Genomic DNA, 26,751 nt, shown 5'->3' with positions numbered 1-26,751 from the left:
AGGGGATGGATAGTGAGCCTAGTACTTAACAATTCAAGCACATTTCAAAGTGGATAAAAAGCAACATTAATTAGTTTTTATGTTTCTGGTTCTTATCATTTATTGCTCTCATCCATCAAGGCTATGTGCGTGTCGTTATTTAAATTAGGCTTCATGAGTCATTTAAAAACGTGCTCTGCAATTGCAAGGCGCCTGTATCCAATGTATGGACAGCAAGACCACGCAAGCGCTGCGCGGGCAGGCCGACTGCTCTCAAATTACAGCGCATTCCTAGAGTCTACCAAATACCCATCTAGTCCCAGAAAGAGGACTTTTACTGTGAAATAAACTTTCCAAAACGCACGGGTCCCTCGGGAGTGAGGGCTGATTTTGATATGCCTTTGCTCCACTTTGCGCTAAAGCAAAACTGTAGTTTGGGAATTTCTTCTGGAGAAGTAGGGTACCACAAAAGTTTGAAGCCACTGAAACGTACTGTAGCCTACTTAAGTATTGTAATTTGCGAGATTTATTGTTACCTTTATTAATGCCAAGGTACCCTACAATAATGACAACCGCAATGTAGCCTATAGATGGAGATGAAACATAGCTCAATTCAAAAGTGATAGTATATGGAAAAAGCATTGTGGAGGAGCTGGAGACTTTATGCACGCTGCATCTTCAGAACCAATGCTGTCCAGTCTTCAATAACGTTTGTGTAACCATATCTACATGGTGTCACCGGACGTGTTTGCACTATAATAAAGGCTGTAAACGTTCCTTGTGGAATGCACCCGGGTGGGGAAAACGATGGTAAGTGTGGTTCATGTTTCCTTAAATCAGAATTCTCCTTTTGCTGCCCGATAGCACAATTTCAAACTTTTGTTTTGGCTATGCATCCGCGTGAAAGTGCTGAATTTGCATAGTCTTGCTGCAATTATGTTTATGCTGTTCTCGATAAAGCTGCAGAATAGCGAACTTCCAAACTGTTTGGCTAAAAAAAGCTAAATCAATTCTATCTGTAGGCTACACTATCGCCGAAATGATGTGTGCCTTTATTTCATGTGATACGGAATTGTAATCCTATTTAGTCTGAAGGAAAATAAGCAAAAAAGTGGTCAGCTCAGAGCATTTGTTATTGTTCATATGTTGACACATCAGCACCAAGAGCTGACTTCCACTATCCATTCTGTCTGTTGGGCATTGACTCCTGATCAGAGAAACGTGTGAAGTGTCATTACTTATGGTAAGAGTATCAGTAGAATGAGTGGAGAGACTAGAAGTAATACACGTTAATATTCTGATTATCTTGCATGTTGAGAGAGCATGAGAATGTATGATATTAATCTGAAAGAACATTATATGTTCATGCCTTACAAATATTCAAGTTGATAGTCAACCCTCTTACAGAAAGTTAAAAAAAAGTTTTAGTCAAAACACTCTTTCAACTGGGTGATCAGGAATCAAGTCTCCCAGTTCCACCAGCCAGCCCCTGCAGTCTCATATTTTCTTAATTGATTCCATACATGTAGACAGGAGACCCTGGTTTGAACAGCTCCATGGAATCCAAGAATAACTCCAACTTCTCATCTATTGGACCTTAAATGAAGCATAAGGAGTATTGTGTCATGGATTTTACAACCTGTTAGTTATTGTGTTCTTTTTATATTTTGAGGAGCACTACTTCACTCCTGGCAACAACAAAAAAAGGGTTTAGCACCCTAGACTATTTGAATAGTGATCAGCTCCATCTGCATGCAATGTTTCTGTGCTCAGCCAGCTCAAGTGAGGTAGAGAGAGGCATCTTTTCTCTTCAAACACAATCATGCACTGACTACACCCTCAACCTCAAGTCTGCCTCAAGTCATTCAAGGGGCCCCATTGGAATTCACTGCTGTACTCAGGCACACACAAAAACTCAAACCCCACAGTATATTGGTTAGACACAGGGCACTGTGAGTGCCGTCCATCCATGGTTGTATTCTCAGCTGGGATTTCAGTTCCTGGGTTTGCTTTGAAAGTGAAAGCAGCGCCGTAACTTTGTGCGCTTAAAGGGAAGGACAACCGATGTCAAATACCATATTCCAGGCATTATCGGGTCTCGAAGCAGAGCAGTCCAAATAATCCCATGGTTCCTGTCTCAGACAGGATGGAATGCTTGTTGCTTCAATGCATTATGAATTACCCATGTAATATTAGCTTCCAAGTAAATCTGTTAGCAGGACAGCACTCCACACCACACCAGTTCAGGGTGACAAAACAACGCCCTCTTAACACTTAACATTAGGTTTCCCTTATGACATAGACTAAAGATAAGGTTAAGTACTTAAAATGATTGAATTGTGATGAAAAGACTGGAGTCAAATACAGTTTCATATTAGTCCTGAACAGGTTCTACAGTAGTCCTACCTGTGGATCTCTTTATATGGTCTAGTAGGACTGCGTGAAGTAGGCAAAATTACCATCCAAACACTGGCGTCTGAACTTTTTTAACTCACACTTTTCATCTGGGTTTTAGTGTGTGTGTGTGTGTGTGTGTGTGTGTGTGTGTGTGTGTGTGTGTGTGCGCGTGTGCTTGAATGTTTGTGTGCGATCAGTGCAACCTATACACGTATACACTTTCATAGGTTTCAGTGTGCACTGTGCAGGAATTCTACCTAGTGAGCTGACATATTCACTAGGAAGAAAGGAACATGTCATAACAGCTCTGAGCTCTGGCTATAAGCTCCTGTTTTATGAGGCCTGATGGGTTTGGAGCGTCTTTACATCTCCCAGTCCCAGAGAGCATTAGGGGAAAGATGGCTCCTGGTAAAAGGTTGGTGGTTAGATAAGTCCGGGGATGTGGCTGCAGGACTGTGTGTGGTACTGAGGTTTCCAGAGTGTGTTTATTGATGAAAAAAACAGGTTGTTCCAACTGGGGACCAGGAAAAACGCTGATGGGTTGTAGATTGCTTATAATCTCAGTAATCCACATAGAAAATACATTTGCAGGAGGGGAGGTCTGGCAGGAGGTTTCTATCACCAAATAGTGGTGATTTTGCTTGGTAAATCAAGCTTTTGTCTTGTGTTTTTGCATTACGACGATGAAAGAATGTAATGTTGCTTATTCTGGGCCAATTTTGCACCAAAAATGTCATCCTTCTTTCTAACATCCTTCTTCTGAGGTTCCTCTCTTGCCATGGTGTGTCAGATTAAAAGCAGACCTTCTTAAATGTGCTCACACACTGCAGCCATATGGTTAGAACATTCTTTCTCAGGGGATTCATGTTTTTCATAGCTGTAACTAAGGCCCGGAGTTTATAACATATATCACTAGGAATCATTCCTTAATTTACTAACATGCGTGATTTGGTGGAAGCATGACAACTAAATCAAATTGTTTAGACTAGGCTTTTTTTGTGAAAGGTTTAGATTATGATTTCAACTTGCAACAATTGAAAAGGCAAACATGCTCTCAAGTCGGTCCCATTATTTATCACTGTGCAGGCAGGGTCTGGCATGGGGCCTATAAAGTGTACTGCAGAGAACAGCGCCTCACTGACTACTATTAAGGCTGCTGATTAACGTCTGTGTGAGTGTGTGTGTGTGTAATAAATCACAAATGTATTCAGCCGGCTAAATGCATCAACAGTGTGCCCCATGGGAAGTCAGTTGTCAGTATTCATTTACATGCATAGAATACAATGTTATCAGCAGCTAGCCACACTGCCACAGGATAGTCAATTGACCTTAAGCAGTTTATGCTGCAGGTGGGTGATATTAATCTGTAATTCAACATCACACTCAGACATGCTGCTCTCATACATCATTTGAATAACTGAAATATTTGACATTTAGTGCACAAAAGTGACCTGTTAAAATTGCCATTGTTCTTTGGGTATATCTTGACAAGTAACTGACTGATGACCTCACTGTAGGCTACACTGATCCTTTTGTCTTGTAGGCTTTACCTTGTAGATTTTCCTCGGACACAGTGGCAGTATAGCCTTGGGGAATGTTTAGATCATGACTCTCCTGTATCTCACACATCCATCCATACAGTGCTGCACATACAGTTTGCCTGTCACACTTAAGGATGTTTTCCTCTGTCATTCAGAAAACCTGCAGTGATTTGACTACTGTGATAACAGGATCTTGACAGTGATTCAGAGCTGTCCCCACCTATCTCTCCAGGCAGGCCCGCTCTGCTCGCTGCTCGGGAGGTTGTGTGTATGTGTGTGTGTGTAGAATATGTGTAGTGGTCTCTATTTGTCTCTTTGGTGTCTGTGTTTACTTGATATAACCAGCACTAGCACTAGCCTAGGCTGACTTCTTCAGTCTCACACTGTGAATCATTGACTGCAGCAGATCGGCTGTTGTCACACTCCTTTACTGAGTACTGACGCCTCTGCCATAACAAAGAGGCGTTGCTGATCATGTACACGCATACACACAGGCGCACACACACACATGCACACAGACACGTATACACACAGGCACGCACACACACATACACACAGGCACACATACACACACAAACACAGGCACACATACACAAACACGCACTCATAGGACAGGATAAGCAGCAGATGGTTGCCCCACTTCTCCTCTTCCCCTCTCTATCTCCCCATCTCTCTTTCACTCTCTCACTCTATCTGTCCTCTCTTTCTCTCACACACCTGCAGAGTTCCCTTTGTAGATTAACATCATCAAGTCATTACACTGAAGGTCTCTCTGTGTGCAGCGGAGAAGCACACCTGTATCAGTCTGGCTGTCACTCAGAGAGAGGCTCGGTTAAAGAGGAGAATAAAAGCACTATTGTTCTGTTTGGGCCCCTATCTCACCACTCTTTCTCCCAGGTCCCGGGGTATAAAGCAGAATATAGACCTATGACTAGCCCATTATGAGAATGGCTCTCTGTGGTATAGTAAGAGACCAGTGGAAGGAGGATATTGCTGATGCTGACTGGGGAGGAGAATGACGAGCAGCAGTTTACATTTCAGTCTATGGGACGAGCAGGTTTCTTTTCCCATGGGATGGGGTCGTTGCAGTGAAATATGCATCATCAGGTATTGTCAAGGTCACTTGGAACTCAGCATTGCTATAAATCTAGAGAGAGCGAGAGAGAGTGTTTGAATGTGTGTGCGTGCATGTAAGTGTGTGTGTGTTTTGTGTGTGTACGTGTGTGTGTGTTACCAGTAAGACTACTTTAATCCAGCCTAGAGCGTCATGTGCATTACTGCTTCCACTCTAGTACACTTTCAAAACACCACTTCCTCTCTCTCCCACTCTCCCTCATGAACCTGTGTTCAACCAACCACAGTTTGTTCCTTTCCTTTCAGTATAGCCATCTTGCGATAATGTTTTGCTCCATAACACTTCCGGTCAGTGGGATCTCTCTGGCAGCAGAGATGTGGTGACGGATTCAATTAAGGTCTTCCCCTGTCTGATATCAGTGGAGAGATCTCATGCTGCCTTTTCTATGCCATCATGTCATATTACTGTCAGATGATGGACTTTGTTCTCCCTCACCACTCACCAGTCAACACTACAGCAGAATTGTTTGTTGTGATGTTCTGTGTGGTTTTCCAAAGCAGTCAGTGGATTTATTGCATTCTTTGTTAGCCTTTTTGTTGTATGCGGTTTATTGAAAGGGAGGTTCTCGCTTATTTTTCTCTTTCAAAGTTGCCTCAGCGCTGGGACTGAATGGTCATGTGAGACAGTAATTATTCCCTCTTTTTGACTAGAACATCTATTTAATGCACACAAGAATACTCTACATGAACATAGAAGCAATTAATTTCATGTTAGAAAATGTCAATACCCCCTAAACCTCCTGTGCCCATACAGACAGACAGACACACATGTGCACTCATGCAAATAGATATGGTTTTACACAATTTCACACATACAATTCATACATGCCCATTAACTGAATAATATTCTGTGTGTAGTCACAGTGTATCTGTTTTGCCATGGTAGAATGGCGAGAGAATTTACTCCTTTGTTCTGCCATGCAGGAGTTTCATTCTCAACGGGTGATTAACTACAATGTATCAGCAGGAAAGAGAGAGAGAGCCTCCATCCACATGCTAGTGTACGTGGTTATGCTAATAGAGCTGCAGCCCAGTGCTTTTCCAGAATATGACTGTGACAGTCCCTAAAGCCTGACCACCAAGCCAGTCTGTTGTCCTCCCACTGAACAAGGCTACTTCAGGAGCTCTTTTTAGATGCTATTTGCTGTGTAATATTAATGCTATTCATCTACAGTATTCACCCTCTCCCTTTCTCTCTCCCTTTTTCTCTCTCTCCCCTCCCACTCTCTATCCCTACTTCCACCTTTCTCTCTTCCACCCTTCCTTTCCTCTTTCTCCTCCTCCCCCTCTCCGCTAAACACAGAAAATAATGAGACAGATTTTTTCCTAATCTTCTTTGAATCCTGTAAAGCATTTTTGTTGCATGTCTCAGCATTCCTGCAAACCTGTCCTCGAGCGTTCCGTCTACTAAAGGAGAAGAGATGTAAAAAGAATGGATTAGAAGGTAACGGCATCAGACACCTGGCCTGCTGAAACGAGTGGGAGGCTATAGCCTATTAGGATTCCAGCCTCGCGGTTGTCATAGCTGGCATTAGACTGACGTGGAACACAGACAAATGCTGAACAAATATTGGTAAAGATCACTGCAAGAAAGGTAATTGACGAGGATGACTCCACTCAATAAAGTTAAGCTACTGTATACTTCCTGTATTCATCTAGTGTTCTTCGTGTTACATAGGTGCTAAAATGTGTTGTGTGGCCATGTAACAGATCATATAGAATGTGAGCTGAAAACCATTCATCTGCAGCCATGCAATACAACAATGACTTTGTCAATTTCAAACTATTTTGTTTTTGTGATTATTAAAATTCCTATCAAACGTGACACCAAGGCATTTGTCTTGTTGTTTTTTTGAGCTGTGGTTTGGTGTTGAGCTGTGTATCATACCCCCTTGCTGTGCATGTCTACTATAGAGAAGTGCTAAAGCCACAAAAAATCAACACGATGTCTTCATGTTGACACAGTCACACAGACACACAGTCACACAGACACACAGTCACACAGACACACAGTCACACAGACACACAGACACACAGTCACACAGACACACAGTCACACAGACACACAGTCACACAGACACACAGTCACACAGACACACAGTCACACAGACACACAAGGTGCTACATGCCTGACCACTAATTAGAACCGGTTGGTCAAACCACTGGGAAAACAATCTGAGCCGACACTTGGCTTACATCCCGAATGGCAACCTATTCCTTAGATAGTGCGATACTTTTGACCAGGGCCGTAGTGCACTAAATAGGAATAAGGTGCCTTTTGAGCTTCACCTGCCCGTGGCACAAAACCCACAAGAAAATAGACCCTGTGTACATCTTAAATGACACCCTATTCCCTATATAGTGTACTACTTTTGTGCAGGATTTAGATAGGCTCAAGACAGGGTGCATCTGTGTCACTTCCACAAAATTCCAGAATGTTGGAACGGGTATAATGTGTTCTTGGAGAGCAGGTTTCATCAGTGAGTGTGAGTGAGCCTTCTGGCTTTGCCAGGTGGAGGCTGGTGCAGTGCGTCACTGGAGTGAGGGTGTTGGACCTTGGCATAGTGAAACTTCAGCTTTATCCACCCACCGCCAAAGAATATCTCTGCTGCTCAGGAGTTTATTACAATTTACAGTACAGTATAGGTGCAGGACATATCTTATGCAAATTAATCCCTAGAGATACACCCTATGGACACTTCTTTAGATATGAGAGGATTGGATAGGTGCAAGCAATATGGTGGGAATTTCACCTGGCCTATCAGAGGGCAAGATGGAGCCACCACCATATTCTGGTGGTATACTATATTCTACCTATCCAACTATCTCAGATCTACACATCTGCCTGGGGGTTAGGTGTTGATGTATTTGTGTCCTATGAGTCAGCTGGGTAAGTAGTAGATCTTATTCAGACAGGGATCTCCACGGACATCTAAAAGCCCATCAGGACCCCTGACTCAGTCAGAACTACTGGCATGACATTCTTTCAGAAGAGCATAATGAAATCCATTCACAGGTGGGGTATGGGAAAGCTGTAAAACTGTCGTCAGCCACCGACTGGGAAAGGATCTCATGGGTTTGGAACATTCCTTCCGTTGAATTCCCTCAGAGAGAAAGAGAGGAGAGAGGGAGGAAGAGAGGACAGGAGAGAGGCAGGCAGAGGGACAGCTGATTTAGGTTGTCTTTCTGAGAGATGACTGCTTTCCCCTACTATTGGTTATATAAACAGAGTTGCATTGTGGGCCAGTACAGCTGATCCTTGATGGCAGTTCCTGGCTGTCACTCAGAGAGCGGCTTGGTTAAAGAGGAGAATATTCAAATATTAATCTAAATGTAACTCAGACAAAATAGAAAAGATTAGAAACAAAAACATGGAAGAAGCTAAGTTATATTCATAATCATACTGTATGTACAGTTGACGTCGGAAGTTTACATACACCTTAGCCAAATACATTTAAACTCAGTTTTTAATAATTCCTGACATTTAATCCTAGTAAGAATTCCCTGTCTTAGGTCAGTTAGGATCACCACTTTATTTTAAGAATGTGAAATGTCAGAATAATAGTAGAGAGAATTATTTATTTCAGCTTTTATTTCTTTCATCACATTCCCAGTGGGTCAGAAGTTTACATACACTCAATTAGTATTTGGTAGCAAATTTTCTATAGGATTGAGGTCAGGGCTTTGTGATGGCCACTCCAATATCTTGACTTTGTTGTCCTTAAGCCATTTTGCCACAACTTTGGAAGTATGCTTGGGGTCATTGTCCATTTGGAAGACCCATTTGCAACCAAGCTTTAACTTCCTGACTGATGTCTTGAGATGTTTCTTCAATATATCCACATAATTTTCCTGCCTCATGATGCCATCTATTTTGTGAAGTACACCAGTCCCTCCTGCAGCAAAGCACCCCCACAACATGATGCAGCCACCCCCGTGCTTCACGGTTGGGATGGTGTTCTTTGGCTTGCAAGCCTCCCCCTTTTTCTCCAAACATAACGATGGTCATTATGGCCAAACAGTTCTATTTTTGTTTCATCAGACCAGAGGACATTTCTCCAAAAAGTAAGATTTTTGTCCCCATGTGCAGTTGCAAACTGTAGTCTGGATTTTTTAATGCCGGTTTTGGAGCAGTGGCTTCTTCCTTGCTGAGCGGCCTTTCAGGTTATGTCGATATAGGACTCGTTTTACTGTGGATATAGATACTTTTGTACCCGTTTCCTCCAGCATCTTAACAAGGTCCTTTGCTGTTGTTCTGGGATTGATTTGCACTTTTCGCATCAAAGTGCGTTCATCCTGAGCGGTATGACGGATGCGCGGTCCCATGGTGTTTATACTTGCGTACTATTCTTTGTACAGATGAACGTGGTACATTCAGGCGTTTGGAAATTGCTCCCAAGGATGAACCAGACTTGTGGAGGTCTACAATTTTTTCTTAGGTCTTGGCTGATTCCTTTTCATTTTCCCATGATGTCAAGCAAAGAGGCACTCAGTTTGAAGGTAGGCCTTGAAATACATCCACAGGTACAACTCCAATTGACTCAAATGATGCCAATTAGCGTATCAGAAGCTTCTAAAGCCATGACATTATTTTCTGGAATTTTCCAAGCTGATTAAAGGCACAGTCAACTTAGTGTATGTAAACTTCTGACCCACTGGAATTGTGATACTTTTATTTTAAAAAATGTATATTTCACCTTTATTTAACCAGGTAGGCAAGTTGAGAACAAGTTCTCATTTACAATTGCGACCTGGCCAAGATAAAGCAAAGCAGTTCAACACATACAACAACACAGAGTTACACATGGAGTAAAACAAACATACAGTCAATAATACAGTAGAAAAATATGTCTATATACAATGTGAGCAAATGAGGTGAGATAAGGGAGGTAAAGGCAAAAAAGGCCATGGTGGCAAAGTAAATACAATATAGCAAGTAAAACACTGGAATGGTAGATTTGTAGTGGAAGAAAGAGCAAAGTAGAAATAGAAATAATGGGGTGCAAAGGTGCAAGAGGTAGTTGTTTGGGCTAAATTAGAGATGGGCTGTGTACAGGTGCAGAGATCTGTGAGCTGCTCTGACAGCTGGTGCTTAAAGCTAGTGAGGGAGATAAGTGTTTCCAGTTTCAGAGATGTTTGTAGTTCGTTCCAGTAATTGGCAGCAGAGAACTGGAAGGAGAGACGGCCAAAGGAGGAATTGGCTTTGGGGGTGACCAGAGAGATATACCTGCTGGAGCGCGTGATACAGGTGGGTGCTGCTACGGTGACCAGTGAGCTGAGATAAGGGGGGACTTTACCTAGCAGGGTCTTGTAGATGACCTGGAGCCAGTGGGTTTGGCGACGAGTATGAAGTGAGGGCCAGCCAACGAGAGCGTACAGGTCGCAGTGGTGGGTAGTATATGGGGCTTTGGTGACAAAACGGATGGCACTGTGATAGACTGCATCCAGTTTATTGAGTAGGATATTGGAGGCTATTTTGTAAATGACATCGCCGAAGTCGAGGATCGGTAGGATGGTCAGTTTTACGAGGGTATGTTTGGCAGCATGAGTGAAGGATGCTTTGTTGCGAAATAGAAAGCCAATTCTAGATTTAACTTTGGATTGGAGATGTTTCATCTGAGTCTGGAAGGAGAGCTCACAGTCTAACCAGACACCTAGGTATTTGTAGTTGACCACATATTCTAAGTAACTGTCCAGAAAAGTGATGCTGGACGGGCGGGCAGGTGCGGGCAGCGATCGGTTGAAGAGCATACCTTTAGTTTTACTTGTATTTAAGGGCAGTCAGGTCTGGAGAGAACCAAGGGCTATATCTGTTCCTGGTTCTAAATTTAAGATGGTGAGGAAGGCTTTTTTAATAACCAGGCATCCTCTACTGACGGGATGAGGTCAATATCCTTCCAGGATACCCGGGCCAGGTCGATTAGAAAGGCTTGCTCGCTGAAATACATACATACTGATACAGTGAATTATAAGTGAAATAATCAGTCTGTAAACAATTGTTGGAAAAATGAATGTCCTAACCAACTGCCAAAACTATAGTTTGTAAACAAGAAATTTGTGGAGTGGTTGAAAAACGAGTTTTAATGACTCCAACCTAAGTGTATGTAAACTTCCTACTTCCACTGTATGTGAAGATCGAATGGAACCATAATATTTAGTCTTTATTATTTTATTAGGATCCCCATTAGCTGTTGCCAAGGCAACAGCTACTCTTCCTAGGGTCCGAACAGAAATGAAACATTACATCATACAAAACATCATATACATCACTCAATTACAAATTTACAATACTATATTATATTACTGAGAATAATGTGTGTGTGTGTGTGTGTGTGTGTGTGTGTGTGTGTTCAAAGTCAGCGTTGTGCCGTGAGGTGTTGTTTTTATGGGTGATTTTTTAATCTGATTTTATTGCTTGGGTTAACTGAGGTGGAAGAGTTCCATGTAGTCATGGCTCTATAGCTCTATACCATAGCCTATTTAGCTCTATACCATAGCCTCTGTAGCTTTATACCATAGCCTCTATAGCTTTATACCATAGCCTCTATAGCTCTATACCATAGCCTCTATAGCCCTATACCATAGCCTCTATAGCTCTATACCATAGCCTCTATAGCCCTATACCATAACCTCTATAGCTTTATACCATAACCTCTATAGCTTTATACCATAGCCTCTATAGCTCTATACCATAGCCTATATAGCCCTATACCATAGGCTCTATAGCTCTATACCATCGCCTCTATAGCTCTATACCATAGCCTCTATAGCTCTATACCATAGCCTCTATAGCTCTATACCATAGCCTCTATAGCTCTATACCATAGCCTCTATAGCTCTATACCATAGCCTCTATAGCTCTATACCATAGCCTCTATAGCTCTATACCATAGCCTCTATAGCTCTATACCATAGCCTCTATAGCTCTATACCATAGCCTAATCCTTTCATTGATATATGATTCAAATAAATAACTGCCTCTGGATTTACCATAGGTTTGAATAACATTGAGAGCATATTCCATGGAGATCCATCTGAATGGATATATCTCTATGGCATACATACTCTATATGCGATGGAGACTTTATGGAATGGGACCGGTTTGTATTTAGGCCTATGCCACAGAAAAGTAATTAATCATCACAAAGGCTGCAGTAGAAGTAAGCCATCCAGAATCTGTCTGTGTCCCAAATGGCACCCTATTCCCTATGGGCCTTGGTCAAAAGGAGTGCACTATATACCATTTGGCATGCACTATCTGTCAGCACATTCTGGATGGTCTGGCGTGCAGAAGGGAATGCTACAATATCTATGTGTGTGCCATCGTATTTGTCTTAGCTCAGTAACTGTAACTTTCCTACAGTATAAGCAGAAGAAAGCCCAACTATGGCTGAAAAAGGCTTTATTTACAGTTGTGTGCATTGCAGACGGGATACATGTGGATCAACTCTCTCTTTCTCTCTTTCTCTCTTTCTCTCTCTCTCCTTAGTGTTTTAACAGAATAACTTAACAAATCAATGTTTTTTTTAAACACAGGTTGTTTAATTTTTTTGTTTACCCTCGCGCTTCAGTCTGTGTACTGATATTTGCATTTCTCAACCTCTGAGAGATTTAAGTTTCCTCTTCTGTAAACACACACTGGAATCTGAGCTGTTCAGTTCAAGTGGCCGACCAGCGACCGTACAGTTTAGAGAGTAAATACATTTTATTTATAGCTCTGCTCCATTATAATCATGGCTTTTTGGTGGTTTGCTCCCAACTACAGACCTAACTTTCTCTTTGTTTCCTGTTTCCCATGCATGCAGGCCTTGAGAGTGTGGTCCAAGATCTGCTGCAAGAGGTGGGCAGTGTGGGCCTTCCTCCTCCTCTTTACCCTGTCTGTGGTGGTGATCAACACCCTCCCCTTCCCCCCCTCTGAGACACGCAGGCTGCCCTCACGAGGCCTGAGCTCTGCTGGAGCCGGAGGGTATAGAGCGAGGGCTAGACCCAGGGAAAAGGCCACATTGGCCCCTCACCACCACCATCTTCCTCTAGCCCTCAACGGTCACAGTGGAGGTTGGAAGCAGAGTGACAAAGTCAAAGAGTCCTCCAAGCATCACCTGGTGAAGGACCAGCCCAAACTGGATGGGGGAGCAGCTAGCATGACAGATGAGAGAACTCACAGCAACTACAAGAAGAATCGTAAAACTAAGGGCATTACCTCCAAAAGGAAAGAGAAGAAAGAGATGCCGCCAAGTTCTAGTAGAGACAAACAACATAATATCCAGCCATTGACAGTCAATGCTGTGCTAATAAGGCATGATGGAAGCCATCTAACCAACTGCAGTGGTTCAGAGCTCTCCACCCAGCCACCACCTCTTCCCAGACAAGGGAACGTCCACCCAGCCGTGCCCCAGACTGTAGCTCGTAGCCAGAGCCGCCCTTCTACTTCAGACCTCGGCCTGTCTGACTCTGAGCACAAATGTGCTCCAGATGAACAGAGACAGGACCAGGGGCACACCGGGCAGGCAGGGAAGGCAGGGAGGAAGAACCTAACCAAGCAGCAGGCTGTGAAAAAGGTCCCCAGAGAATTCAGGAAACGTGACAGACAGCCTTTGTCTGGGCATAAAGAGACCCGGCCCACAGTGGAAACAGCAGCAGAAGCAGAGAAAGGGAGTGAGAGGGAGGCCCACTGGTGTAAGATGTCAGCTGGAGAGAGGGAGTTTCCAGACACTGACACACGGAGAATAAGGACTGAGCACACTGACTCTGTGCCATGGCTCAGCAAGGACGATATTCACAAGATGGAGTTCCTCTCGGGCAGCGAGGTTGTCAGTAAGGCCAGGGTCCCAGCCCACGGACAGGTCCTCCATGTAGGGCTGGGGGCCCCTCATCATCCCCCTTCTCTTGGGGCTCCATTGGCTGACCATAGTGGGCACTGCCAACAGGGTCTGTGTGCCCTGATCAAACGTCCAGACGACTGGTTCGAAGTCTTCGCTTTCCATTTAGACCGTGTTCTCAGCTTGAACAGGAGTCTGCCCACGGTGTTCAGGGCCTTCCACAGTGACATCCTGCCTTATAAATACACCAGAGGGGCAGCCAGACCCGTAGTGTGGTGGGACCCAGGCATCCAGCACCTGGCTGATGATGACAATGACCAGAACTCGTTCCCTCTCACCTGGCCCCAGTACCAGAGCCTGCTGAGGGCCAGGTGTGGCAGTGGCAGTGGCGTGGCCCTCAACGAGACCCCCTGTGTGGGAGTTCACCATGCAGAGTGGGGGCGCCTGGCACTCTTTGACTTCCTCCTACAGGTATAGAACAACTGATAACACTGTATCCTCCAATCACACTTGTTAAACCCTTTTATTTAACTTATTGACAGCACTGATTTGAACTTTTAAGAAATACATTGGCTAGAGTAAAGAGGTCAGAAAAACTGATAGGTAGTGGATATGTGACCGTTAGATTTTATATGGCTCCTAATGTCAGGCATTCTAACCCGATCTTAATTCCTAACCGTATCCCTAACCTTAGCCATAACCTTAACTCATTTTTATCCTGATCTGCCACTCAAACGTACACATCCAAACTGATAGCGTTCTATATCCTTTCAATCACACCATGTGAAGACAACCTATTGAAATAATGCATAGACTAGAGTTCTGATTGAAATCTCACCTCACCTTGAGAGATGTAAGTTTTGTAAAGTTGTTATTCCAGTACGCTGTATAAACTAACTGTTACCTAGTGATTCACTTAATGTCACTATGGAGGGCCTAGTTGATAATGACTCATGAGGTCAGGCAGACTGGGAAAACTCATGGCAGCCAGCGGTTCGTTGTTCTGTCCCAAATGGCACCATATTCCCTATATAGTGCACTACTTTTGGCTATAGCCCTATGGGCCCTGGTCAAAAGTAGTGCACTACAAAGGAAATAGTGTGCCAGTTGGGATGCAGTTCTTGTTTTGCATTTATATTAAAGAACATTCTCACTGGATGAAATCCACCAACCTCGTCTAATAGTAGGCTGGCAGTCCTTGATAATGAGCCTATTTGAGCACTGGATTGTATTGCCAAGGTCTTATCATCTGAAGAACTCTACTCACTAAACTGCCTTAGATTAAAAGATGCCGGCCAATGAAAAGAGTGTGACTTTCTCTGTCTGGAGCGATAAATGTAATTGATTATCAGATAATTATGTTTTTTCATGGATCACAGGTAGAAGGGTATTGTAGTGAGTGCATCCCGTCAGCTTACTAGACATACAACATAATAAGTCATTATCATTCTCCCTACTAGATGAATGAACATTATCATTCTCCCTACTAGATGAATGAACAATATCATTCTCCCTACTACAGTAGATGAATGTATCAGCGCAATTCAATAAAAAATCAACACAATGTTTGTCTCTAATTTAGCTTCAAACTCATTTATGATCTGCCAGTGATTTATAATGAAGTTGGAGATCTTTATTGTGTAATAAATGATGGCTGATGGTCCTTGAGAATCGTTTTGTGTGTGTGTGTGTGTGTGTGTGTGTGTGTGTGTGTGTGTAAAGCTGAGACATCCTGAGAGGAAGTAATTAATACAGGATTGATAAGGCCAGCTCTGCCACAGTGCCACTCTAAATGGAGTAGTATGTCAGTCTAACACTGCATGGGGAATATCTAAGCTCCCATTAGGGAATGAGAGGTGGCAATGAAGCCAACAACCCAATGATGTTTATTGCAAGTGAGAGAGAGTTAGTACGTTTGGTATAGACAGAGTACAATGTACAATATTTGATACACACAAACACACACACACCAGTCTCGGTCTCCATCAGGCCTCTAAAGACCCAATGACTGGCCGCTGGCAGTGTGAAGTCAAAGTCAGGGTTGCCATGGTGATGCTCGGCAATCACGGATGCCTAAGTCCACATTAGGAAGGACTGAGAGGAAAGTGATAGCAGCTGCTCCTCTCGCTGTCTGTCTCTATAGCCAAAAGAAAGTCAATTTCTTTGTTTAGAAAAACCCCCCAGAGGAAATAAAGAGTGTGCTGGTGCGCTCGGATGGGTGAAAACTACAAGGCCATGGAGACTTAGTATTAGGTGCTCTTTGAAAAGGGTGGTCTATCAAATCAAATCAAATCAAATTTATTTATATAGCCCTTCGTACATCAGCTGAAATCTCAAAGTGCTGTACAGAAACCCAGCCTAAAACCCCAAACAGCAAGCAATGCATGTGAAAGAAGCACGGTGGCTGGGAAAAACTCCCTAGGAAAAACTCCTGAGAAAGGCCAAAAACCTAGGAAGAAACCTAGAGAGGAACCAGGCTATGAGGGGTGGCCAGTCCTCTTCTGGCTGTGCCGGGTGGATATTATAACAGAACATGGTCAAGATGTTAAAATGTTCGTAAATGACCAGCATGGTCAAATAATAATAATCATAGTAGTTGTCGAGGGTGCAACAAGCACGTCCGGTGAACAGGTCAGGGTTCCGTAGCCGCAGCCAGTCTATGACTGGCAGAATAATTATGGGGATGAAGAACACCACATAGTAAACAAAACATTTAGAAAAATGTCATGGGGCTTACTTTTTCCATCCATTACTTTGTTACTGCAGGGTGAACAGTCATCGTTATTTAGCCAATACAGATTGGGGGCAGAATACATATTGTTTCAGAAAATAATGTCTCACAATGAGAAGGAAAAGAGGCCGAGCAAACAAAAACTATTGGAAAATGTCTCTAAAAGAGATGAGTCACAAATTACATTCTTTGATTGTGTTCAATCTAAATTCTCTCACTTTGGAGGCTGTTACAGCGTTTTATCCATGCTACCTATTCTATTAAAAATAGAAACTATTCAATAGAACACACACCCACTGAACCAACTCAGCTGTAGAAAAATCTGATAAAGATAATGAAAGACTGCCTTTTCTGTGTGAGATGGAATGGGTAACTGAACTGTGGAGGGAGAGAGAATAGTGGCTGAATACAAAATGGAACCCTATTTCCTAAATAGTGCACTAGATTTGACCGACTCTGATCAAAAGTAGTGCACTATATAGGAAATAGAGTGCCATTTGCGATGCGGCGAGCCACTGTATGAATAATACATGAGTAGTCTCTTTTCAGAAGTCAATACCTGTAACATGGCCCACTGTTAATAGCATTGTATTGATTGTATTGATTCAGTTGAATTGCTGACTGGGACCCTGTAACACTTGTTCCTACCTGCTCATTTAACACATCTAATGGCTCTGATGTGGAACCTAACACCAATTAGCAAGGGGAACAGTGTGAAGGACACAGTCACACACGCACTTCGCCTGGGGAGAACAGAGGAGACAGAGGACCTTGTGCCAAGTGTCCTCGTTGTTGGTCATTGCCTTGGATGCTTTGAATTGCCATTGTAGGCTAAGAAGGCTACTGATGTATTGCTATGAATTAGTTGTTTTGCTTGTGATGTTATTGTGTGTGATATAGACCTTAATAGCATGTCCTGTTTCCCAGAGACTTGGTGGTGGTGTAATACTGTATGTCAACACTGAAACCGTATCCAGGAGACTCTTGTACTCTGTCCCTATGTGAATGAGTGTATTCTAGTGTAAGGGTGAAATGTAGTAGGGATGTGAGAACTCCTGAAGGCGCTAAAGAAGTGAAGCGAAGTGGTGTGGTGTGAGTTTTACCACAGAGAGGCCCAGACAGACCTGGGGGCTTATCTCACCTTGGTAACACTCAGAGAAGTGTGGCAATGCCTTCACTTCTCAGTTTAACAACAAGGATGACATTGCTCCCTTCCTCCCCTGATAGTTGGTTTATTCTGCGGTACAATGAGGAAGAGAATGGTGCCATAGGTATTGATGTTGCGTCATTATATTTAAGGATTTTTTTGTGTGAATATGCAACAACAAAAAACTACTGCGGTGAATACATACATGCATGAACAAATGTAAAATGATGGGTGTTAACTCTGAAAAAAGAGCTTCCTTATTTAAACAGTGATTATTGAAGTTGGTGAAGTGGAGAGATATGAATTTAAAGTACACTTATAAGTTTGGCTTTACTATAGCATTCTTGTTCATAGAATTGGACTTAATGCAATAAATGAGGTGGCAAAGAAGCAATCTTACTGCTTTCGCTAGCTTGCTGTGGTTTGCCCTCACTGCAGGTGATTGACCTACAATGACTGAACCACCTCTTACTGTAGTCAAAATTCCCGCAGGGGTCTGTCTCACACAAGAAACTACCTCCTCACCATCCCTCCTCTCATCACCCCCCCACTCCTCCTCTCACCATTCCACTCCTCCTGTCACCTCCCTCTCGCTCCTGCTCTCATGCCAAAGGCTTAAGCTGTAACTGTCACCATCTCTATCAACACTTAGGCCTTACTTGGCTGCATTTGGATTTCTGTCAACAAAATGATCAATGACAGCATAGCGAACAAGCGGTAAGAGTTATTTGCTATGGTTGATGATTTCAGAAAGTAAATACATTTTCTACTTGTTTCTTGTAGTCACCCTTGATTTTCCTCTTGGAAAGCTGTTCTGGAGTCTGAAGTTCTTTATAAAGAAAGGACCGAAAAGATCCTATAAATCAGGAGTTCCCAACCTTTTTTCACCAGGGCCCCTTTTTCACATGTAAAAAATATCATGCAACCCACTGCTTTTTTTATTACTGTTTATTGAGATAGCATATATTAAATACACCACCAGCTTGAATTTGTTTCATGTGTGGGACTTAAGAAAATGGTGTTGTTTTGAAGAAAATAAAGTCTAGACCATTATGAAATATGTTTTATTATGATAATTTATATGAACACTCAATTAAATTATTCACATTCTATTTAGCAGAAAGTGAATAGATCAATTGACAGCCACAGAGTCAGATTGTATAAGATTACTTCCCAAGCAGTCTAAAACAACGCATAGTCTAATTTCTTTCACTCTTCGACTTTAGAAGGTCGTAGCTCAGCTTCTGAATGTCATAGAGACCAATCAAATATAATCCCATGTGCATCAGAGCTGTGTCTTCCTTGGGTGTTGTACCGCTTGTTTCTAACCTAAAGAATCACAGATTTATGTGTTGTTTTAGATCGGTATACAATCAGGAATTGTAAAAACAATTGGGAACCCCTGCTATAAATCACAGTTCTGTATGTAATTCTATGGAAAGGTCATTGTTGATGATCAATCCCAACTAATCCATGTTCTTCCATCCCCCTGTGCAGGTGAATGATCGTCTGGACCGGTACTGCTGCGGTTTCCAGCCTGACCCAGCAGAACCATGTGTGGAGAACCTGCTACATACCAAGTGCAGGAACTCAAAGGATCTAGTGCTGGTGCACATCCTGGTAACTATCATATCACACCCAAGAAACCATCATATGGACATAATGTATGGGCCATTCTGGCTCAGACAAGGCTTACTTACTTACTTGGACATAATGTAAGATAATAGCCTGAAGGAGGTTTAGGAGGAGGCTTGTCTAAATAATCTAATAGGACAATGTAAACAGACCTCTACATGTATTAATATTATTACTACTATCCAACCTTTTCTTCTTAACAAAGAGAATTCCGATGTTGGACAAAGATGATCATTATTCTTTTACAACTGCTCTGTGGGAAAAATGACTCCCTCTTTCCACTGAACCTGCTGAACTCATTGCTGATACTTGGTACTCGCTCTTGACAAAGACAAATATAATTCTATTAAGCACATTACGCTTTATTATTTCAGCTGTTGTAGAAAGGATTAGGAGTTGAATTTGTATCTATATACTGGATTCTTGACCTAGCTCACTGTAATATAGTGTATCTTGTGATGTGCATATCATTCTTAGTCTATCTTCTTGATGTGCAGTATAATACCTGCCAAACTGTGTATGTGACCAATAAACTTTGGTCACTGATTTATAGTTTGATATATAGTGAGAGGTCTAAAAAAGTCATATCTAGTTTAAAGTTATTCTCCCGAGCCTTCATCTCATCTCATAATTACTATATTAATATCTATCAAAGAGATAGAGTTAGTGTTGATGATACTTTATAGCATTCTTGTTCATAGAAATGGACTTAATGCAATAAATGAGGTGGCAAAGAAGCAATCTTACTGCTTTCGCTAGCTTGCTGTGGTTTGCCCTCACTGCAGGTGATTGACCTACAATGACTGAACCACCTCTTACTGTAGTCAAAATTCCCGCAGGGATCTGTCTCACACAAGTAACTACCTCCTCACCATCCCTCCTCTCATCACCCCCCCCCCCCTCCTCCTCTCACCATTCCACTCCTCCTGTCACCTCCCTCTCGCTCCTGCTCTCATGCCAAAGGCTTAAGCTGTAACTGTCACCATCTCTATCAACACTTAGGCCTTACTTGGCTGCATTTGGATTTCTGTCAACAAAATGATCAATGACAGCATAGCGAACAAGCGGTAAGAGTTATTTGCTATGGTTGATGATTTCAGAAAGTAAATACATTTTCTACTTGTTTCTTGTAGTCACCCTTGATTTTCCTCTTGGAAAGCTGTTCTGGAGTCTGAAGTTCTTTATAAAGAAAGGACCGAAAAGATCCTATAAATCAGGAGTTCCCAACCTTTTTTCACCAGGGCCCCTTTTTCACATGTAAAAAATGTCATGCAACCCACCGCTTTTTTTTTTATTACTGTTTATTGAGATAGCATATATATAAAGAGATAGAGTTAGTGTTGATGATACTTTAAGCTAACCTATACTGTGTCTGTGTATGTTTTTTTCTACAGGTGAGGAGAGTAGAGCCTACCAGACTGGTGTTTATAGACAATGCAGGCAGGCCAAATCATCCCCATGAAAACCTCAACTTCCGCTTAGTAGAGGGCATCGATGAGTGAGTACAAACATCTATAATCCAATCTCTATTCAAGGATAGACAGAATCATGGAAATAGGCTTAGTCTGCCAGAACTCCGGCCAAAAGTATTGCACTATATAGGGAGTTGGGTGCCATTTAGGAAGCACCTTAGTGTACAGAAGCTCAGTTGAACCCTACATCCACCCCACATCACACAGCCTTAATGTGTGTTTCCTAAATCCAGTGAAGCGAGTGGGCGGATCTTCATAACTTCATAACTCTTCAGAGATGAAGTATAACTGTTGGTAGATGAAACTAAAATAGGCCACATCATCATAATATGCTCAGTCAGTTGGGTTTGATATCCTTTGTCTGGTATTTGTCTGGATTTGACAGTCTTACTGTATTTTTCTGGCAGGTTTCCAGAGAGAGCCGTATCAGTTCTCCAGTCTGGCTGTTTGGAGAGCATGCTCCTGAGCTCCCTGTATATGGACAAGGAATTCTGGGAGAGCCGAGGGGGGGCACGTGGCCTGAAACCTCTCATCCACACTGTTGAGCAGAGAGGGAGGATTCTGCTGCAGCACATCCACGACAAGAGACTGAGACTGAACAGGGATCTGTGAATGCAATGGCCCAGAAAGCACCCAGCAGTACATTCATTTCATCCAGGCAGGGGGTGCCTGTGACAGACGTGGAAGCCTCCTCAAGGTCCCGGGCAGCCTAAAGACACAGGATGTGTCTCAAATGGCACCCTATTCAAAGGTAGTGCACTATATAGGGAAGAGGGTGCTCTTTGGGCTGCAGATACAGTATGCCTGTTCCACGCTGGTTGTGGTTCCCATCCATGTTGTATCCATACATCTTGTCAACATCCCTCAAGGCAAGCATTGATATTATTATTATGATTGATGTTATTGAAATTGCAGCGTCTTCTTCGCTGCTTGTTTATGAGGTGAGTTTTGTCTTTTCTAATAAAAAATAGCAGATTTAACGATTGATTTAATGTCTGTTTTATGAGATAAGCGTTCAGCAGTAATCTTAAAATGAAAGATTTTAGATCAATGAATAGCTTCTGAACTGGATCCAGGAGTCTTGTCGATAAGAAAATACCAAACCTTTTATAAGATTGTGCTCCTAAGACAACGATGAGGAAACCCTCTCAATTGGGTTAAAAGAACACTATTATTATTATTATTATTATTGCTGAACATTGGACTTATTGCCTATGTTCCAGGACATTTAGACAATGATGACTCCACGCCAATTCATGAACAATGGACAATATATTGAAGTGACCTACAGACTGGGGTTGCTTCCTTGTGGGGCTACAGCACATTGCATTCCTATGGGCTAACCTGTTTAGGATAGATGGCCAGTCCCATAGGCTTCGACACAATTCACTTATTTAACATGTTTTTCTATGTTTAAGGTTATTTAGACCATATTGCTAATAATAATGAGGATATTTGACTGTTTAGGCTTGCATTTATGTTGTTATATTTAGCCTACTTATTGACTCAAGACATTTCAGCTTTTCATTTTTAATTAATTAGTAAAAAATTCTAAAAACATTATTCCACTTTGAAATTATGGGGTATTGTGTGTAGGCCAGTGACACAATCTCAATTTAATCAATTTTAAATTCAGGCTGTAACACAACAAAATGTGGAAAAAGTCAAGGGGTGTGAATACTTTCTGAAGGTACCTCTATTTTCTTCAATCAAGAAACTAGAAATTCGACATATGAGCTTGTCTGACCACCACACTTACTACTTTACATTTCAGAGTCTCCTTAAAGAAACACAAGAATTACTACAAAATCCTACTTTATGTAATCAATTTGAAATTGAACTAAATAAATGTATAATGATCAATAAAAATGTGTTTAATGACCCCCAGATTCTATGGGATACCACCAAAGGTTTTATTAAAAATAATGCAACTGAATTTGCATCTGGGTTGAATGAAGATATCAGAATTGGAAATGTTGCTAACTGTGTTAGAGCGTTCTAAACAAACACTCTTTTCAGATCAGGTAGGTATAAGACAGAGAGCAGAATAGCCATCCATCGAGTAAGACTTAACCATTACTTCCATGGTAATCGTCCTAGTTGTTTACTGGCCAACAAACTATGCAGTAATGATCAATTAGCTGATATAGCAACTATTGAATCTGAAACAGAGGAATTACTATCAAAACCCAAATGAATCAATCAAAGATTCTCCTGCTTCTATAAATAACTGTACACTTCTGATTCTAAATCCACACCAAACCAGACTAAGGCCTAGATTCAATCAGATCAAGCCTTAACCGGTGATAGCAGACAGCCGCATAAATCAATGAGCAGCTGCTCTTGCGATCATTGTCACGAAGCACACCTGCGCCACTCGAGTTAGAAGTTCAGAATTTGTAGGCTATATAAAAATAATTACGTTCAAATGGAAAAATCATTCAGCTAAATAAGGAAGATTTCTATCATCCTAATCGAGGTGTAGATTACATTTCAGCTTTTTTTTTTACAAGTGTTTGAAGGCTGCATGGGATTTCTTTATGCAGAAAATGAGAATGTTTGCTTTAGGTATAATTCCACGAGCCAATTGTGGATGTGGCAGCTCCAACGCAGTTCCACCCCCGACACCATCAAAACAACCACTATGTGGATGTCACTTAAAGCGGATCTGATTGAATAGAGCCTTTCTAAAAGAATTAAGAACTCTTCTTCTCTTAACAGGGGAAGCCATTTGGGAGCCCAATTCTCTCTCAATGAACTCAAAAGGGCAATGGCTAGCATGATAAAGGAACATCACCTGGAGGGGACGATATTCCTCCTGAGGTCTATTTAACATTTTGGAATCAGGTCCACTATTGCTTGAAATTATTAATACAGGTGTTCACAAGAGTTCATTTAGGAGAGATGTGAACACAGCACAAATTTAGATTTTATAAAAAAAAAGGATAGGATGCCACCCAGTGTTCTCATTATCGCCCCTTATCTTTGATAAACACATATATTAAACTGTTTTCCAAAATGTTATCGTCTTGTCTCGAGACTTACTTACCAAATTGATCCACACGGACTAAAGCGGGTTTGTTAAAAAATGTTTATCCTCGGATATCCTCTGTCGACTATTACGTATCTTAGATGCTTAATCAGAAACAACAGCTATTTGGGCTGTATTATCTCTTGATACAGAAAAAGCATTTGATTGAATAGAATTGTATTATCTATGGTCTGTTGTGGAACATATGGGAATTGGCTCCAATTATTCAAGTAATATATGTCAATCCCTCAGCTGTAGTTATAAAAGGCACTATCTGCTCTGCTTCGTTCAGAGTCACTAGAAGCAGCAAACAAGGCGATCCAATTAAAATGTATCTAACCAAATCAGCCCAACTGTCTCTCAAGACCCTGATGGAGGACTCCCTCTCTACTTATGGAATCACAATCATTTCCTATTTAAAATATTTGGGACTATATATATTTAAATAAAACCATTACCAGAAACTTTAACAGAATGCTCAAATCAACTCAAAGTGACCTCAGTAGATGTAATAATATCCCAGTTGCTTTAACTGGCAGAATATCTACTGTTAAAATGAATATATTGGCACGACTGAATTCATATAGTTCAATGCTTCCCATGGCTCCTTCTTCTGTCTATTGGGATAAAATTCATAGTGTGTTTTTAAAAGATATATGACAAGGTAAACTATCCCGGATAAAATGTATACATTTACAAAGAGGGAAGACGTAGGAGGACTATCCGTTACAAACTTTAAATTGTATTTTCAGGCTCTAGCATTTCGCCCCATCCTTAATTGGTTTAGACATGATTCTTCTGCCCCTGGCTGAGTATAGGGATAAATATGGTGTCTCATATTGCCCTGGAAGAGGTGGTCTTCACTGATATATCCCTTAAAAAATTTAAACTAAGCTTTGGTCCTGTTATTGTTCACACAATTTCTATTTGACGTAAAATTGAAAACCAATGGCATGCTCATACTTCAATATTCCTCAATAATACCTTGCAATCTGAAGGATGCCCTTTTGCATTACCCCAATGGTCCAAATGTGGAATCCGTACCCTTATCGATGTAGTGGTTTAAGAACATTCCAAAATGTGAGAGATACATACACATTACCAAGGAACTTCTTTTTCTATAATATTTATAATTTTGGTCAGCTATGCTGGCCTATGGTGTCCCTTGGGAAACCCAACTAGCAAAACATCCAATAATGGGATTTATAAATAAATAATCTCCCAAAAAGACTGATTTATAATATATAAACAACTTTTGGAAAGCTCATATTCTGAGCTAGTCATTAAAAAAGTATGGTCCACAGATCTAATTGAATCTTAACAACCCTTTAACTGGAACAGAATATGGAAAAATATGACCTTCGCATCCCATAATCCGAACCATCAATTTATACAGTTTAAATTTGTTCACAGGCTGTATTTAACACCAAGTAAACATTTTACAATTCAATTTGCCCCATCTCCCAACTGTTCACTGTGTCACCTAAATTAGGTAGGAACATCCCTTCATATGATGTGGGAGTGCCCTGCAGTTAAATGCTTCTGGGGCAAAGTTACAACATTCATTTCGAAGTGCATTAATTTAAATATTCAATGCTTTCCATCTATTATGATACTTAATGATGATAGTCCCTTGAATCTCTCAATCAAGTGGTTGGAGGCATGCTTTCTTCGGGGTGGGGGGCTGAGTTGGGGTGGGAATCAAATCAAATGTATTTATATAGCCCTTCTTACATCAGCTGATATCTCAAAGTGCTGTACAGAAACCCAGCCTAAAACCCCAAACAGCAAGCAATGCAGGTGTAGAAGCACGGTGGCTAGGAAAAACTCCATAGAAAGGCCAAAACCTAGGAAGAAACCTAGACAGGAACCAGGCTATGAGGGGTGGCCAGTCCTCTTCTGGCTGTGCTGGGTGGAGATTATAACAGAACATGACCAAGATGTTCAAATGTTCATAAATGACCAGCATGGTTAAATAATAATAATCACAGTTGTCGAAGGTGCAACAAGTCAGCACCTCAAGAGTAAATGTCAGTTGGCTTTTCATAGCCGATCATTGAGAGTATCTCTACCGCTCCTGCTGTCTCTAGAGAGTTGAAAACAGCAGGTCTGGGACAGGTAGCACGTCCGGTGAACAGGTCAGGGTTCCATAGCCGCAGGCAGAACAGTTGAAACTGGAGCAGCAGCACGGCCAGGTGGACTGGGGACAGCAAGGAGTCATCATGTCAGGTAGTCCTGAGGCATGGTCCTAGGGCTCAGGTCCTCCGAGAGAGAGAAAGAAAGAGAGAAAGAGAGAATTAGAGAGAGCATACTTAAATTCACACAGGACACCGGATAAGACAGGAGAAATACTCCAGATATAACAGACTGACCCTAGCCCCCCGAGACACAAACTACTGCAGCATAAATACTGGAGGCTGAGACAGGAGGTGTCAGGAGACACTGTGGCCCCATCCGAAATATACCCCCTGACAGGGCCAAACAGGAAGGATATAACCCCACCCACTTTGCCAAAGCACAGCCCCCACACCACTAGAGGGATACTTCAACCACCAACTTACCATCCTGAGATAAGGCCGAGTATAGCCCACAAAGATCTCCGCCACGGCACAACCCAAGGGGGGGCGCCAACCCAGACAGGAAGACCAAGTCAGCGACTCAACCCACTCAAGTGACGCACCCCTCCTAGGGACAGCATGGAAGAACACCAATAAGCCAGTGACTCAGCCCCTGTAATAGGGTTAGAGGGTGAGAATCCCAGTGGAGAGAGGGGAACCGGCCAGGCAGAGACAGTAAGGGCGGTTCGTTGCTCCAGAGCCTTTCCGTTCACCTTCACACTCCTGGGCCAGACTACACTCAATCATA

General features: G+C 42.1%; 1 protein-coding gene across 1 annotated transcript; it reads left to right on the top strand.

Moving 5' to 3' along the window:
- Nucleotides 1-348: 348 nt before the first annotated feature.
- Nucleotides 349-22,724, top strand: LOC115180475 (Golgi-associated kinase 1A). The gene is made up of 5 exons (XM_029742593.1): nt 349-789; nt 12,857-14,341; nt 19,246-19,368; nt 20,778-20,881; nt 21,263-22,724. The coding sequence occupies exons 1-5, from the start codon at nt 787-789 to the stop codon at nt 21,465-21,467; spliced, it is 1,920 nt and encodes a 639-aa protein (XP_029598453.1). The 5' UTR covers nt 349-786; the 3' UTR covers nt 21,468-22,724.
- Nucleotides 22,725-26,751: the final 4,027 nt, after the last annotated feature.

Source organism: Salmo trutta, chromosome 3, assembly GCF_901001165.1.
Source record: "Salmo trutta chromosome 3, fSalTru1.1, whole genome shotgun sequence".
In the NCBI taxonomy this organism is placed as follows: domain Eukaryota; kingdom Metazoa; phylum Chordata; class Actinopteri; order Salmoniformes; family Salmonidae; genus Salmo; species Salmo trutta.
The sequence above is the reverse complement of the archived record's forward strand: the minus strand, read 5'-3'. Positions and strand labels throughout refer to the sequence as shown.

What these genes read in the sequence shown, in the direction of transcription:
- LOC115180475 (XM_029742593.1), top strand. An exon ending in TCTTTGACTTCCTCCTACAG is followed by an intron (nt 14,342 to 19,245) that starts GTATAGAACAAC and finishes CCCCCTGTGCAG; the next exon opens with GTGAATGATCGTCTGGACCG. An exon ending in TTAGTAGAGGGCATCGATGA is followed by an intron (nt 20,882 to 21,262) that starts GTGAGTACAAAC and finishes TTTTTCTGGCAG; the next exon opens with GTTTCCAGAGAGAGCCGTAT.